This window comes from Somniosus microcephalus, chromosome 5, assembly GCF_052327205.1.
Source record: "Somniosus microcephalus isolate GS21.2 chromosome 5, FLI_Smic_1.0, whole genome shotgun sequence".
NCBI classification, from domain to species: Eukaryota; Metazoa; Chordata; class Chondrichthyes; order Squaliformes; family Somniosidae; genus Somniosus; species Somniosus microcephalus.
This window is the reverse complement of record NC_140991.1, coordinates 136,901,849-136,919,013: the sequence shown is the minus strand read 5'-3', so window position 1 is coordinate 136,919,013 and position 17,165 is coordinate 136,901,849. Positions and strand designations below refer to the sequence as shown.

Genomic DNA, 17,165 nt, shown 5'->3' with positions numbered 1-17,165 from the left:
TCCTGCGCCGGCAGATCGTGAAGTCAGTCGAGTGCGCAACGCCCCGGTAGTGCCCTGGATATTGAGTGGCGCTCCCTGCCATACCACCTGCCGCTAGCAACGACAGGTTGAGGGGAGCGTTTTGCAGTCAAAGGGACTGGGGGAGCGCTATTTAAAGGCGACCGCTTCCTGCCTTTTTTTGTTGGTAACATTTTTGCACCATGCATTCTGAGAGAGAGAGAGAGAGAGAGACTTCTGAAGAGATTCAACGCTATGTGAAAGAGTTTTGGGTACTGGGCAGCACTTTGCAGGTTCATTTTGATTTGCCCTTCCTTGTATCGATTTAGAAGAGACTGTGGGGGCTGCATGCTGAGCTCTTTCCCTAGGTCTCTCCATTGTTCTTTCCAGCAGATTTGATGTACAGGTCTCTCCAGGCCGAGATTCAAGGCTGCAATGAGCAGGATGTGGATGGAGAGCAAATTCAACTCTCCCCTTTAAGATAAAAACAGAAAAATGCTGGAGAAACTCAGCAGGTCAAGCAGCATCTGTGAAGAGAGAAACAGAGTTAACGTTTCAGGTCGATGACCTTTCGTCAGAACTCCCCTTTAAGAACTGGCCGGCGCCAGTGTGTCTGTGTTCCATTGCTGACTGGCATCACATGAGCTTCGCCAGCGCTCTGAGGTAATGCCTCGCTCCTCGGCCTTTGTGCCTTAAGACAGGTGTGAAGCACCTGATTTAGCACTCCAATCACCTCCAGGGGTGGTAAAAGCCAAGTTTGCCGTCGGAGGCGATAATTAGCGCCAGGCGCTAAACTTTGCGCAAGGCCGATAATGGCTCCCCAAATGGGGCGATACTGAATTTTTCCCCCTTGATCTTATTTTTCCTCCACAACAGCATTTTCAAAGTGGATCAGTTTCATGCTTTATTGGCCACATGGCCATTACACGAATTAATAGCATATTGTTACATTTTTTTGCAATATTTAAAGGAGGAACTGGTGCAAATTATAAGTCAAGTATTTCAATTTTGATACCATTTTAATAGTGCTGATTAGACTCCCTGATGGTTGATCAGGTTAATCCAATAAGAAGTTAAGCCATAGGGACCAGTAATGATCCAAGTTCATTCTGACATGCTAAGCCTGCTGATCTGAGCAGAGGCTGCAACAGAATCACTACAATTAGTCTCAATGTTACCGAGTTAAGAGAGGAGAAATAAATGCCTACTTCAGATCCCTATCCAATGCTAGAAGTGCACGTATAGACTTCTAGTGAAGAAAAAATCGCGCTTGCTTGGGATGTCACTTACAATTGAATCGTTTGCCAACAGCCACTGTCGAGGTTCACAGTGAGTGTTGGCAAGCTGTTCAATTACAGGAAACTTCGTGATATCCGGCACCGAGCTGCTGCCAATCTATCAAAACTTCCGGATAGACCAGCGCTAATGTTGAAGGATACGGAGGTTTTCATCTCCGTATCGGACAACAAACACTGTTGCTTAGCAACAGCTTGTAAACACTCGGCCTGTACCTTGGAAGCGTCTCTGAAGCTGTTGCTAAGCTACAGAGGCGCTTTCCAGAGCCTGACTGTTATAAAAAAAAAATTTAAAAAAATTTTAAAAAAATGCTAGAAGAACAAAAACCTAACCAAAACGGCTGCTGATTTCTGCCGTTAGATCGAGGTTTCCGAACATACAACCTCCGGATAAACCAAAGTTTCCTGTATAGGGAACATCTCAAATAAGCAGGATTCTTTTAATGACCATTTGAGGAAGTACCAGAGAGTGAACACCACCATAGTACCTTACTTTAGCAAAGAGTCAGTGCCTTCAGGAGAATATTAAAGAATGACAGGAGGGAAAGCAATAATGCACTTAGAAACTTGAACCCCTTCTGCAAATCTTCTGCTTTCCCTCTCCTGAGGGTGGTGACTTTTGCTGAGATACAGTTCGGTGAGCTCCACAACTCACCCAAGCAACCATTTTTCCACACATAAGCCTAGGCTGACAGTAGGCTAGTCAGCTGCATTACAGCCAAGATAAATCCTGTTCTCACCCGATGACCACATCTTTATAGCAGGAGGATCAGTAGATAACAATCAGGAATAGGAACGGTGACCAGCTGTTCTCTTTGAAGCCAACTGTAGCGCTCCTATCACCAGCTTGGTTTAGATGAGCTGAAGTTATTTACAAACTCAATCTAACTTCGATTAGTAATAAATGAGCTTTTTAAAAGATAATGTTACCAGCAAACTTATACCCCCGGTTGTATTCAGTCCTTGCTCTGTTCCCAGAATATTCCAACGAGGCTCTGAAACCAGCTGCTAGATGTTGCTAAAGTTCAGTCCAAGGAAACCATCCATTCCCTTTGTGAAAAGATGCATAGCTTCCCCACTTCAATGCAGCTCGGTTGAAGAAAATTCTGGAACAAATTTCTATCCTTATGTGCAATGTGACTTACCTCCTGTGTACTGAAATTTTACATAAAAAGTCCCACAGTCAGTGAAAATGTTGGTTTCTAAGCGATAATGGTTGCTCGAATCACTTGATTGGAGTAATTTCCACACAAGTTCATTTTTCCTCTCAACCAAGTTTTGGGTTGATTAAAAATAATTATTCACTGGTTATCTTGTGGTCCCTTACCTTTACATATGCAGCTTGTTTTTCAAGGATTAAATCGGCTACTTTCTTTGACACCTGTAACGAAAAGCAAAGATTCAGTTTTAGAGATTCTCACATTAATATTGTCTACACTGTAGATATTAGAATTATTCATTACTCAAAATAAAACCTTTCCCGTTGCACAACTTCAATACTTTTAATAATGAAAATGTTACTAAAATGTAAACTTTCATGTTCCTAATGTGTTAGATTTCAGTTTGTAAATAAATACAAGCTATGCAATTAATATAGAAACTAACATGGACTAGGAAGGTAATAAAATGTGCAATATAATCAAAATCTCATTTAATAGCTTCCTATTTAGCTATCTAATAAAAACGATAAAATTATGTAATCCATTTTCTACCTACTGGTTGGAGTCACTGATGTTAATAGAATGAACACAGTATATAAACAGAAAATCGGTTTGGTCCCTGCACTAAACAGAAAGGTTTACCATAAAATACAGACACAGGCAAAATTCCAGGCTATATCCCTTTTACAGTCATCTTTCATACAGAGCACTGACTCCCAAATAAGTTATGCAGGCCAGTCCAATATGCATGCAAGCCTTCATAAACACCAGAGAAGCTCCAAGTACAAAATCTAACTCAGAACCGGTCTTGAGGGAAGACAAATAGGCAACTGAAACAAGCCAAGATGCCTTTGGTTTATTTATGATATTTAAAAAGTATTTTGTTTTGAAAGCATTCTTACGAGCCTTTTCCTCTAGTTTAAAGAAAGCTAGAAAAAATATACTGAACACCTTAACATATGCAACTTTTTTTTTCTCCTGAACACAGCATCTCTGAGTGAGACGATAGCAAAATACTGCAGATGCTGGAAATCTGAAATAGCAACAGAAAATGCTGGAAAAACTCAGCAGGCCAGGCAACATCCGTGGAGAGAAAATAGAGTCAACGTTTCGGGTGAAAACCCTTTGTCAAGACTAAAGAAGCACAGGAAATGAAATAGATTAAGAGGCCGGGCTGGGAGAGAACAAAAGAGGAGACATTAAGAGGTATTCAAAACGAGACGAGATGGTGATAGGACTAGTGGAGACAAAAGACGGCTCTAGATTAGGTGTGAAATGCGCTGGCAGAATGGGAGACAGCTGCCATGTGGGAGAGAGAAAAAAAAAGGGGTGGGGGGAGAACAAGGCCAAAACAAAAAGTAAAAATGTAATAGGGGCAGAGGTTATGATCTGAAATTGTTGAACTCGATATCGAGTCCGGAAGCCTGTAAAGTGCCTAATCGGAAGATGAGATGCTGTTCCTCGAGTTTACGGTGAGCTTCCGTGTGAGAATGGGGCGGTGAATTAAAATGACAGGCAACCAGAAGCTCGGGGTCACCCTTACGGACTGAACGGAGGTGTTCCGCAAAGCAGTCACCCAATCTGCGTTTGGTCTCCCCAATGTAGAGGAGACCACATAGTGAGCAGCGAATACAGTATACTAGATTGCAAGAAGTACAAGTAAATCGTTGTTTCACCTGGAAGGGGTGTTTGGGGCCCTGGACAATGGGAAGGGACGAGGTATAGTGGCAGGTGTTACACCTCCTGCGCTTGCACGGGAAGGTGCCAGGCGAAGGGCAAGGGGTGCTGGGGGTGATAGAGGAGTGGACTAGGGTCTCTCGGAGGGAGCGGTCCCTACGGAATGCTGAAAGGGGAGGGGAAGATGCGTTTGGTGGTGGGATCACGCTGGAGGTGACGGAAATGGCGGAGGATGATCCGTCGAATGTGGAGGCTGGTGGGGTGAAAGGTGAGGACAAGGGGAACCCTATCGTGGTTCTGGGAGGGAGGGGCAGGGGTGAGGGCAGAAGTGTGGGAGATAGAACGGACACAGTCGAGGGCCGTGTCAACCACGGTAGAGGGGAATCTTCGGTTGAGGAAAAAGGAAGACATGTCAGAAGCACTGGTGTGGAAGGTGGCATCGTCGGAGCAGATGCAGCGGAGACGGAGAAACTGGGAGAATGGAATAGAGTCCTTACAGGAGGCAGGGTGGGAGGAAGTGTAGTCCAGGTAGCTGTGGGAGTCAGTGGGCTTGTAGTGAATGTTGGTCAATAACCTACCCCCAGAGATGGAGAAGTCGAGGAAGGGAAGGGAAGAGTCAGAGATGGACCATGTGAAGGTGAGGGAAGGGTGGAAATTGGAGGTAAACTGACTGAAATTGTCTAGTTCAGGGCGAGAGCAGGAAACGGCACTGATACAGTCAGCAATGTATCGGAAAAAGAGGTGAGGGAGGGGACCCGAGTAGGACTGGAACAAAGAGTGTTCCACATAGCCCACGAAAAGGCAGGCATAGCTAGGACCCATGCAGGTACCCATAGCAACACCTTTGATTTGGAGGAAATGAGTGGAGTCAAAGGAGAAGTTGTTCAATGTGAGAACAAGTTCAGCCAGGCGGAGGAGGGTAGTGGTGGATGGGGACTGGTCGAGCCTCTGTTCAAGGAAGAAGCGGAGTGCCCTCAGGCCATTCTGGTGGGGGATGGAGGTGTAAAAGGATTGTACGTCCATGGTGAAAAGGAAGCAGTTGGGGCCAGGAAACTGGAAACTGTTAAAGTGGCGGAGGGCGTCGGAAGAGTCGCGGATGTAGGTGGGAAGAGACTGGACAAGGGGAGAAAAGATAGAGTCGAGATAGGAAGAGATAAGTTCTGTGGGGCAAGAACAGGCTGAAACGATGGGTCTACCAGGGCAGTCCTGTTTGTGGATCTTGGGAAGGAGGTAGAAGCGGGCTGTGAGGGGTTGGGGAACTATGAGGTTGGTGGCCGCGGGGGGAAGATCTCCAGAGGAGATGAGGTCAGTGACAGTCTTGGAAACACTGGTTTGATGTTCGGTACTGGGGGCATGGTCCAGGTGGAGGTAGGAGGTGTCGGAGAGCTGGCGTTCAGCTTCCGCTAGGTAGAGGTCAGTTCGCCAATCTCCGAGTGGGATGCAGTTCCACAGGCAGCAGCCCTCCATACCTCAGCCAAGCAGTCATTCTCCAAGTGGGACTCTAGAAGAAGTGCGTCAGTGGGCTTTTCAACCACAGGGCCATTACAGTTAAGCCCACCAGACAGTCACTGGAGAGTAATCAGGAGAGGAAACAAAGATTTCCCAGCTTAAGCCTAGGCCAGTTGTAGCATCCCCATTACTAATGCAGCTGAGTTTAGCTACTTAGCACAGACCAAGAACAGAACCGGGGGCTTCCTAGCATATATGGCCCAATATCACATCTCTCAGTGCATTACTCACTGAGCTAATATACAGGACCTTAATATTAACAATTTAAAATTCTTTTCTATTGTAGGAACGTGGGTTCCTAACTAAAAGACTGAGTTCTACTCAGGCGATCAAACAAAATGAACTTTAATGAAACAAACAGGATTTAACAAGAAACTGCAGGATAACATCGAATGTAGGTCTGCTCTCTGGAGGCCCCACGAGGACTGCCCCTGCAGTCCTGTGGCTGACGTCATGACATTTTCCCGCCAGTGGGGGATCACGTGATGAATGGCGTGACGTCATCACGTTTTAGCCGCGCTGTTAAAGCAACCACACTCTGTACAGTTAAACAGCATAAATAAAGATACAGACTCAGACTGTAGCTAACATGTTAAAGGAATTATGTACAAACGATCTGAGTCCTTTGGTGGCTCCGCCACACAATAATTACTTTTATTAACTTCGTTTCAAATTACCTCAGTGATACAAGCTGAAATTACATTATAAATTTAAAAAATGTTCCTTTACAGTACCATTTCCTGGTTATAACTACCACAAATAAAAACATAAGATGACCAAGTTGGGATGTTGCACAAGATATTGTCTTTGATCTAACAATGACTGATCAGGTAACAAGGCCTTATTTTATGTTAGCTCTCACACACTGGTAGATGATGGAGTATCCCAATTCAACAAATTTCCTTTATCACCAATATCGATTATCTGATTGCAATTTATGAATTGTTCCTCATTTCCCAAAACATATATTGATGCCCCAGCCTATGTTCAGATACCCTAGTCTACAACAAAATCCTTGTAAAACCAACTAAAGACTTTACTTTCAAACCATTTGTAACTTATGAAAAAAAACACACAATTCAGTAAGTTTACAATTCAGACTTGTGATGACAACGAAGTTCAATACATATTAGGTGACCACTTTGTCAAACACCTGTTTACCCACAGATTAGGTGACCCCTTTGCTGAGCACCTGTATCCTGTCCGCAAGTGTGATGCTCACTTCCCTGTGGTTCACCAATTGAACTCTTCCTTGCATTCTCAATTTGACCTGTCTTTGGTTTCTTATATTGTTACAATTATATTGTTCATTCACAGAATGTGGCCGTCGTTGGCAAGGCCAGCATTTATTGCCCATCCCTAGTTACTCGAGGTGGTGGTGAGCCGCCTTCTTGAACCGCTGCAGTCCTTGCAGTGCAGGTACTCCCACAGTGCTGCTAGGGAGTGTTCCAGGATTTTGACCCTGCGACGATGAAGGAACAGCGATATATTTTCAAGTCAGGATGGTGTGTAACTTGGAGAGGAACTTTCAGGTGTGATGGTGTTCCCATGCGCCTGCTGCCCTTGTCCTTTTAGGTGGTAGAAGTCGCAGGTTTAGGAGGTGCTGCCGAAGAAGCCGTGGCGAGTTGCTGCAGTGCATCTTGTAGATGGTACACACTGCAGCCACGGTGCGCTAGGGGGTGGAGGGAGTGTATGTTGAAGGTAGTGGATGTTGAAGGTAGTGGATGGGGTGCCAATCAAGTGGGCTGCTTTCTACTGGATGGTGTCGAGCTTCTTGAGTGTTGTTGGAGCTGCACTCATCCAGGCATGGGGAGTCAGGAGGTGAGACACTGGCTGCAGAATACCCAGCCTCTGACCCACTCTTGTTGCCACAGTATGTGTGTGGCTGGTCCAGTTAAGTTTCTGGTCAATGGTGACCTACAGGATGTTGATGGTGGGGGATACGGCGATGGTAATGCCGTTGAATATTAACGAGAGGTGGATAGACTCTCGCTTGTTGGAGATGATCATTGCCTGGCACTTGTGTGGCGCAAATGTTACTTGCCACTTAACAGCCCAAGCCCGATTATCGTCCAGGTCTTGCTGTACGTGGGCATGGACTGCTTCATTTTCTGAGCAGTTGCGAATAGAACTGAACACAGTGCAATCATCAGCGAACATCCCCACGTCTGACCTTATGATGGAGGGAAGGTCATTGATGAAGTAACTGAAGATGGTTGGGTCTAGGACACTGCCCTGAGGAACTCCTGCAGCGATGTCATGGGGCTGAGATGATTGACCAACAACCACAACAATCTTCTTTTGTGTTAAGTATGACTCCAGCCAGTGGAGAGTTTTCCCCGATTCCCATTGACTTCATGTTTACTAGGGCTCCTTGATGCCACACTTGTTCAAATGCTGCCTTGATGTCAGATCTCACCTCACCTGTGGAATTCAGCTCTTTTGTACATGTGTGGACCAAGGCGGTAATGAGGTCTGGAGCCGAGTTATCCTGGCGGAACCCAAACTGAGCATCGGTGAGCAGGTTATTGGTGAGTAAATGCCACTTGAAAGCACTGTCAACAGCACCTTCCATCACTTTGCTGATGATCGAGAGTAGACTGATGGGGCGGTAATTGGCCGGATTGGATTTGTTCTATTTTTTGTGGACAGGACACATCTGCGCAGTTTTCCACATTGTCGGGTAATTGCCAGTGTGGTAGCTGTACTGCAACAGCTTGCCTAGAGGCGCGGCTAGTTCTGGAGTACAAGTCTTCAGTATGACAGCCGGGATGTTGTCGGGGCCCATAGCCTTTGCTGTATGATGAAGTGTGCTCAGCCGTTTCTTGATATCACGTGGAGTGAATCGAATTGGCTTAAGACTAGCTTGTGTGATGGTGAGGACCTCAGGTGGAGGCCGATATGGCACTTCTGGCTGAAGATGGTTGTAAACGCTTAAGCCTCGTCTTCTGAACTTGCATGCTGGGCTTCGCCATTCATGGAGCCTCCTCCTCCTCCAGTTACTAGTTTAATTGTCCACTACCATTCACGACTGGATGTGGTAGGACTGCAGAGCTTTGATGTGATCCGTTGATTGTGGGATTGCTTAGCTCTGTTCATAGCATGATGCTTCTGCTGTTTAAAATGCACGTGGTCCTGTGTTGCAACTTCCCCAGGTTGGTACCTCATGTTTAGGTACGCCTGGTGCTGCTCAAGGCATGCTCTTCTACAATCCTCATTGAACCAGTGTTGATCCCCTAGCTTGATGGTGATGGTAGAGTGAGGGATATGTCAGGCCATGAGGTTACAGATTGTGGTGGAATACAATTCTGCTGCTGCTGGTGTACAGCTCATGGATGCCCAGTTTTGAGCTGCTAGATCTGTCTTGAATCTATCCCATTTAGCACGGTGGTAGTGCAACACAACACGCTGGAGGGTGTCCTCAGTGTGAAGATTGGATACGATTGCACAAGGACAATTAGGTCGAATGTAATTTTCAGGAACATAAGAACCTAAGAAATAGGAGTCGGCCATTTGGCCCCTCGAGCCTGCTCCGCCATTCAATAAAATCATGGCTGATCTGATCTTGGCCTCAACTCCACTTTCCTGCCCGCTCCCCATAACCCTTGACTCCCTTATCGTTCAAAAATCTGTCTACCTCCACCTTAAATATATTCAATGACCCAGCCTCCACAGCTCTCTGGGGTAGAGAATTCTACAGATTCACAACCCTCAGAAGAAATTCCTCCTCATCTCCATATTAAATGGGCGGCCCCTTATTCTGAAACTATGCCCCCTAGTTCTAGATTCCCCCACGAGGGGAAACATCCTCTCTGCATCTACTTGTCAAGCCCCCTCAGCATCTTATATATTTCAATATAAGATCACCTCTCATTCTTCTAAACTCCAATGAGTATAGGCCCAACCTGTTCAACCTTTCTTCATAAGACAACCCATTCCTCTCAGGAATCAACCTAGTGAACCTTCCCTGAACTGCCTCCAATGCAAGTATATCCCTCCTAAAATAAGGAGGCCAAAACTGCACGCAGTATTCCAGGTGTGGTCTCACCAGCACCCTGTACAGTTGTAGCAAGACTTCCCTACTTTGATACTCCAACCCTCTTGTAATAAAGGCCAACATTCCATTTCCCTTCCTAATTATTTGCTGTACCTGCATGCTAACTTTTTGTGCTTCATGTACAAGGACCTCCCAGATCCCTCTGTATTGCAGCATTTTGTAATGCTTTTTCATAACTTCAGACCTTAATTTATAGCCTCTATTTTCTTTACAGCAGGAGTGCTGGTGTTGTGGGATGGGATGGTCAGTGACCAGGGGGGGGCACGGTGGTTAGCACTGTTGCCTCACAGCGCCAGGGACCCGGGTTCAAATCTGGCCTCGGGCAACTGTCTGTGTGGAGTTTGCACATTCTCCCTGTGTCTGCGTGGGTTTCCTCCGGGTGCTCCGGTTTCCTCCCACAGTCCAAAGATGTGCAGGTTAGGTTGATTTGGCTATGATAAATTGACCCTTAGTGTTAGGGGATTAAATACGTGGGGTTACGGGGATAGGGTGGGATATGTGTCGGTGCAGGCTCGATGGGCCGAAATGGCCTCTATCTGCACTGTAGATTCTGTGGGTGGGGAGAATAGATAGCAAGGTGATGTTTGGGGTGGAGTCCCTCCATCAGAATGTAGTACAGGAAACTCTCTTTTAACCAGCACCTAAATATCCGGAAATCTCTCTTAGCCGGCAAAATTCAGGAGTAGGTTCAGGTAAGTTTTACTATATATTAGTGGCCGTGTAACCAGGGTTCCTGGATCTGTGGCCATGTAACCGGGGTTCCTGCACCTGTGGCCGTGCAACAGGGACTCCTGGATCTGTGGCCGTGTAACCGGGACTCCTGCACAAGTGCCGTGTAACCGGTGTAAACGGGGCTCCTGCACCTGTGGCCGTGTATAGGGCTCTCGTACCTTGGCAAGTATACCTCTCTGTAATCCGGACTTTTTGATCAACCAGCACCACGCCGGTCCCGTCAGTGCTGGATAAAAAAAGAGTTTCCTGTACTCCCAAAGGGAGAATGGCTCTGGGCCCATGATACTAACTTTTTTTCCTCTTATGGAACTGGGTACCCATTATATTTTACCAAATTCTTCTGTTCTAATTTCAGACCACTGCATTTGCAGTGTTTTTTTTTGCTGTTTCTCTATTTCCCATGTCCTTGTCTTTTTGTATGTGTGCCTCTTTCATGTCTTTTCACCACCGCCCCCCCCAACTATTTGCACATTCTTTTATCTTTTAATGTCTTTCCATCTCCTCACTGATGATCTTTCCTTCAATCAATTGACTCCCTCGCTGTGATTGGATTATCTGTTAATTCTCCCTCCTTTTTCTCTCTAGTTTGTCCAATCTTACAGAAATACCTGTTGATCTTTAATTCCTCAGTTCTGATGAAGGGTACTTCAGAACCTGTCATTGCACCCCAGAGATACTGACTGATCTGCTGTGTATATCCAGCATTTTTGATTTAATTTCAACACAGTCAAGTGGGTGATATATTAGTCCAGACCAGCAGGACTCAAAGTTTAATTGGTACTGTAGACTGCAGATCACAACTTAATAATTTGTCGGGGTTAAAAAAATTAAAAAAATTAAAAAATAAAAATCGCTAAGTTTCTAAGTGCCTTCCATTGGTCAGAATAAAACTTTTGTTAATATACCAAGTTTTTAAACTATAGAAGTAAAATCCTTAAAATTGAGCCTACCACGTCCAAAAGCAAAAGCTTATTGCTAAACAATATAGTTTCAATGTGTTGACTTCAGCATTAAATTCCTATATACAAAAAAAAACTTAAGTTAACAAGTAATAAAAGCCACTCTGACCCTCTAATCATATTTGCTGCAGGAAAATTAGCCATGCCAACAATATACAATGCCAGGTGGATAGACTGGCTCAATAAGGTAGCATGGCTCTAAATGGGAATTTTTTTAAACTACCATCTCATAACTTCCAAGCTTTCATTTTGGTAGAATATTGTGTGTCCTCAGAGGATAAGTATGTCACAGACCAAGGTGGTGCCTACATGATGTGCCTTGGCCACTCCCCTTGGTTTTCTACTAATAAGTAATAAAACATATACTTACAGCAGCTTGCTGCTGTTTCAGTTTATCTCTGTATTCTTCTAGTTCTTGGAGGTTGAGAACAGAGGGGAGTTGCTGTGTACAAACAAGAAATCAGCGAATCAAATCACCAGCCAAAGTAAATATATTAATTAATTAACAAATGTTCATTCCATTAGGAAAATAACACACTTGAAGATAATCGGTATACTTGCTGTAACAATCTTGTCGTGCTGTAGATTATTTTCAAAAATTAATTCATTCACAGCACAATTAATTTTATGGGGATTCAGTGCAACATTAACAGTATCATTTTGTTTTTTCTGTTTGTAGTGCAGGATTAGGCTCCTAGAAGTCTTAGCAAATACTTGAACTATCAGCAAACTGAAGCATACTACAGTTCATCTCTTCACCCCCTCATCACATTCTTATTCAGCTTAAGTAACAAAGATACTGTTAAACTAATGAGATTTTGCATTGACTGCAATTAGCTAATCTATCAATCTAGCCTTCACAAAGATAATACAGGAGACTTTGGTTTATCCGGAGGTTGTATGTCCGGAAACCTCGATCTACCGGCAGAAATCAGGAGCCGTTTTGTTAGGTTTTTTTTCTTCTCGTGGCTTTTTTTTCCAACAGTCGGGCTCTGGAAAGTCTCTCTGAAGCTGTTGCTAAGCTACAGAGACGCTGCCAAGGTACGGGCCGACTGTTCAGAAGCTGAGTTGGGATAAATGGTTCGTTCTCGGGCTGGCAATCAATAACCAGTGGTGTTCCGCAGGGGTCAGTGCTGGGACCCCAACTCTTTACAATCTATATTAACGATTTGGAGGAAGGGACCGAGTGCAACATATCCAAGTTTGCCGATGATACAAAGATGGGAGGGAAAGCAGTGAGTGAGGAGGACATAAAAAACCTGCAGAAGGACATAGACAGGCTAAGTGAGTGGGCAGAGATTTGGCAGATGCAATATAATGTTGGAAAGTGAGAGGTTATTCACTTTGGCAGAAAAAATCCAAGAGCAAGTTATTATCTAAATGGAAAGAAACTGCAAAGTGCTACAGTACAAAGGGATCTGGGGGTCCTGGTGCATGAAACACAAAAAGTTAGTATGCAGGTGCAGCAGGTGATCAGGAAGGCCAATGGAATCTTGGCTTTTATTGCAAGGGGGATGGAGTGTAAAAACAGGGAAGTCTTGCTTCAGTTATACAGGGTATTGGTGAGGCCACACCTGGAATACGGCATGCAGTTTTGGTTTCCATATTTAAGAAAAGATATACTTGCTCTCGAGGCGGTTCAGAGAAGGTTCACTCGGTTGATTCCGGAGATGAGGGGGTTGACGTATGAGGAAAGGTTGAGTAGGTTGGGACTCTACGCATTGGAGTTCAGAAGAATGAGAGGCGATCTTATCGAAACATACAAGATTGTGAGGGGGCTTGATCGGGTGGATGCGGGGAGGATGTTTCCACTGATGGGGGAGACTAGAACTAGGGGGCATAATCTTAGAATAAGGGGCTGCCCTTTCAAAACTGAGATGAGGAGAAACTTCTTCACTCAGAGGGTAGTAAATCTATGGAATTTGCTACCTCAGAGAGCTGTGGAAGCTGCAACATTAAATAAATTTAAAATGGAGATAGACAGTTTCCTAGCAGATAAGGGAATTAGGGGTGACGGGGAGAGGGCAGGGAAGTGAACGTGAGTCTAGATTCGGATCAGCCATGATCCTATTGAATGGCGGAGCAGGCCCGAGGGGCCGTATGGCCTACTCCTGCTTCTTATGTTCTACAGTGTTTGTTGTCAGATACGGAGATGAAAACCTCCGTATGCTTCAACATTAACGCTGGTATGTCCGGCAGTTTTGATGGGACGGCAACAGCTCGGTCCCGTCGGTGCCGGATATAACAAAGTTTGCTGTACATAGGTTGACCATTAATATAATATAAATTAACAGTACACCCTTAATATCATGGTGGCACCCCATCTGAGACAAATTAAGTCAGTCTGAAAGTGAATCTTGTCTGCCACGTCCCCTCAAATCTTTGGGGATAATTTTAACCTAACTTTACTTCAATGGAGAGTAAAATCAGGTGGCGTGTAAAACCAGCGTTGCGCTTGATCCCATCAGTTTCCTGACAGACTGGTTTGGTTAAAATTGCCCAATTTGTCATCCCTTGGGCAACTGACAAACCACTTGTGCACCTTCAACAGAAGCCCATTTGAAAAAGAAAAAATAAAGAAGTTATTGTTACCTCCAGCTCATACTTCACAACATCAAATGAATCATTGCTGAAATAGATTTCTTCAATGCTGTTTATTATTTCTTGTTCTGCTTGAGGGTCACTGGGATTTTCTCTTAATTCCCTTAGTTCTTCCTTAAATAAAATGAGGAATTAAAAATGTAAAAACACATTGTGCAAGGAAATAAAAGTGTAACACCAAGAACTTGTCTGAATTATTCCTTTACAAGCCAAGGAACAAAACTAAATTCTGCTGCTGGCAATATTACAGATCGAGGTAACTAACTCAGTTAAATTTTGCATACACTAAATTATTATTATAGATTTATTGGCCCAGAAATTCGGCTCTCCCCGGGTGAGTACGCACGGGGTACTCACCCGTAGGTCGAATGGAATTGCCGGTTTCCTGCATGCACTGCGCATGCGCGGGAAACCGGCATTTCCGATCCTCTGAACGAAGATGTTCAGAGGTCGAATGCGCACGCAGGGGAGGCTGCGCGTGCGCTTTGAACTTAGTTTTTTTTTATTATACAGGTTTTCCCGGGAGGGTAAGCCTGCAGGATTTACACATTTAAAAAGCAGGCGTAAGGCCTGCTTTTTGCAAGGTAAGTGGTCAATTAATTAAAATTAAAACATTTTTTCCACAGGTTTATTATTTTTAATAAATACTTTAAAGCAAGGTAAGTTTATTTTTAGCCCCGTTATAATATTTTAAAAACATTTCAAAAATTTAAATTGTTTAAAATAGTTATTTAATGTAATTTATAGTTTATTTAAAAAGTGTGATTTAAAAAAAAAATGTATTTGAAGGTTTACTGCTATTTTGGGCCCGTAGTATTTATAAGTTTTTGACAGGTCTACCTGTCAATCTTATGAACGGGCTTTTCCCTCCTCCGATTGGCTGCCCATGGCTCACGTGATCCCAGGGGACGCATCGCACTAACTACGCCCCTGGGACACGCAAGCACAGCGCGCCGGCAGCTGGGCCAGGCCCCGGAGCGGAATTCCACGGGGCCCTACACCTCAACTGCCGGCGCGCAAGGTAAGTGCAGGTCGGGGGCTTACACCCGCGGGAAGCCCCCGACCCGAATTTCTGGGCCATTGACTTCAATTCAAATAAAATTTGAATTTTACTGTAATAAGAATCAATTAGTTCATGGTTTCAGAATGTTTTCACAATAGTTAGCTCTGGTAAGGGTGGCCTCTGTGCCACTCTAATCAGCTTTAGTAGAATATAAACAGTAGGCATATCTCATAGCTACAGAACCAACATTACCATAGGAATAGTAGACATAAATAAAGAGCATCTATTCAACTATGATGAGAATATCACCATCGTGCTAATAGTGGTCTAAGTAACAAGTCATGAATACCCTTCTTGCAGCGGCAAAAATTTCTCCTACTTTAATAAATTCAAAGCTTCTTATGCGTGTTTCCTATTCTGCAATGCAGTATTAATCCTAAAAACTATTACTGTTCAAGCTCGATAAGCATGAAATATTTGGTATGGGTTCGTGACAGTGATCAATTAATTCAGGCTTACAATTGTTTTGTAGAACAAAAAGATCAGTGCATGATTCAACTCCAATTTGTCAAGTAAAGTGCAATCCTTTTAAATACATTTTTACAAACCTTTAGTAATTCAAAGTACTTTTGTTTAAACAAATTAGACAAAAGAGCCTGTCTTCACCCAACAGGTGCTCTACAGAGCAGTCATTAGCGGACTACAACCAGAAGTCACTACGCTGACCGATTTCCCCCCACCCCCTCTCCCATCAGCCAGCTGAAATCAGCAACGACCAATGACTGAGCCTGGGACCTTTCCAGTCTGCATATTTTTGTACAGTGTTGTTGAATAGAAATCGCTGATGAGCCACAAGTGTGGCTGCAGCCACTTTAGTCACATGCACTAACTTTAGTAGGCATCGCCTTCATAGAATCATAGAAACTTACAGCACAGGAGGCCGCCATTTGGTCCATTGTGCCTGTGCTAGCTCTTAGAAAGAGCAGTCGTGCTTAGTCCCACATCCCCGCTTTTTGTCGGTAACCCTGTAAGATCCTCATCCTCAAGTACCTGTCCAACTCCATTTTAAAATTATTTATGGAATCAGCTTCCACCACCTTTTCAGATAGAGCATTCCAGATCCTGACAACTCAATGAAAACATCTCATCTCCCCTCTAGATCTTTTTCCAATGATTTTGAATCTATGACCTCTAGTTATTGACCCACTCGCCAGAAGGAATACTTTTTCCCTATTTACTCGATCAAAACCTAACTTGAAAACCTCTATTAGGTCACTTCTTAACCTTCTCTGTTCCAAGTAACCCATATGCTTTTTTAAACACCTTATCAACTTACCCTGCCACCTTTAAGAATTTGTGTATATGGACATCAAGGTGTCTCTGCTCATCTATACTTTTCAAAATCATGTCATTTATAACATACTTGTTGCATCCGTGTGTTAATAGACACGGAAGGCAGGAGTAGGTTTCACAGGTGTTTACTGAACAAAGTCTGGAGGTGAACTAACAGATACAAGACAATATACAGGCTTATATAGCCTGAGTGGCCATTACCGGCATTACAGTACACAGGGGGCTCTTAAAGGCACATACACCACAATTCCTCCCCTTTTAGACAACCAGTACATAATATTTTAAGTAATCATTAATTAACATGTTACAAGAGCAATAATCTACACATTGCTGCAGTTAATCAATTATAAGTCAGTCTTTCTGGAGGCTTCCTGACTCGGTCCGGATAACGCCTCGGTGGTGTAGTAGTTTCTGGTGGTGTAGTAGGTTCTTTTGGCAAGGCTGATTCGGCTTGAATGCCAGTGTCGGGTTCATCGGGTTCCAGTATCACCGGATCGGAGGTAGATACTATGGGTATCTCTGCTTCATCATTAGGCGTATAGAGTTGTGGTGTAGGTTGTCCCTTTTCGGATGACTATGATCTGGTCAGCATGGCGCCTTATTATGCTTTCTCCAATGTCCACGGTATACATCAGCGGTCCCAGTCGTGTGCAAATAGTTCCAGGCTGCCATTTCTCGGTACGGTAGTCCCGGGCCAAAACTTGTTGACCTATCTGGAAGGTTCTAGTTGGCCTTTCATTCATGCCTTGAAATTGCCGGTTCTCCACGTACCTTCGGATGTTGGGCTTGATCAAATCCAGCCGGCATCTTAGGCTTCTATTG

At 44.2% G+C, this 17,165-nt stretch overlaps 1 protein-coding gene across 2 annotated transcripts in view; it reads right to left on the bottom strand.

Annotated features, from left to right (window-relative positions):
* vps50 (VPS50 EARP/GARPII complex subunit) overlaps positions 1–17,165 on the bottom strand; it is a 317,917-nt gene that overhangs the window by 254,479 nt on the left and 46,273 nt on the right. For both annotated transcript variants that reach the window (XM_085988277.1, XM_085988278.1), the window contains exons 3-5: positions 13,979–14,101; positions 11,757–11,828; positions 2,620–2,673 (exon numbers count right to left, since the gene is read on the bottom strand). In XM_085988277.1, the coding sequence (XP_085844403.1) occupies positions 2,620–2,673; positions 11,757–11,828; positions 13,979–14,101 (249 nt within the window). The remainder of the gene's footprint in view (positions 1–2,619; positions 2,674–11,756; positions 11,829–13,978; positions 14,102–17,165) is intronic.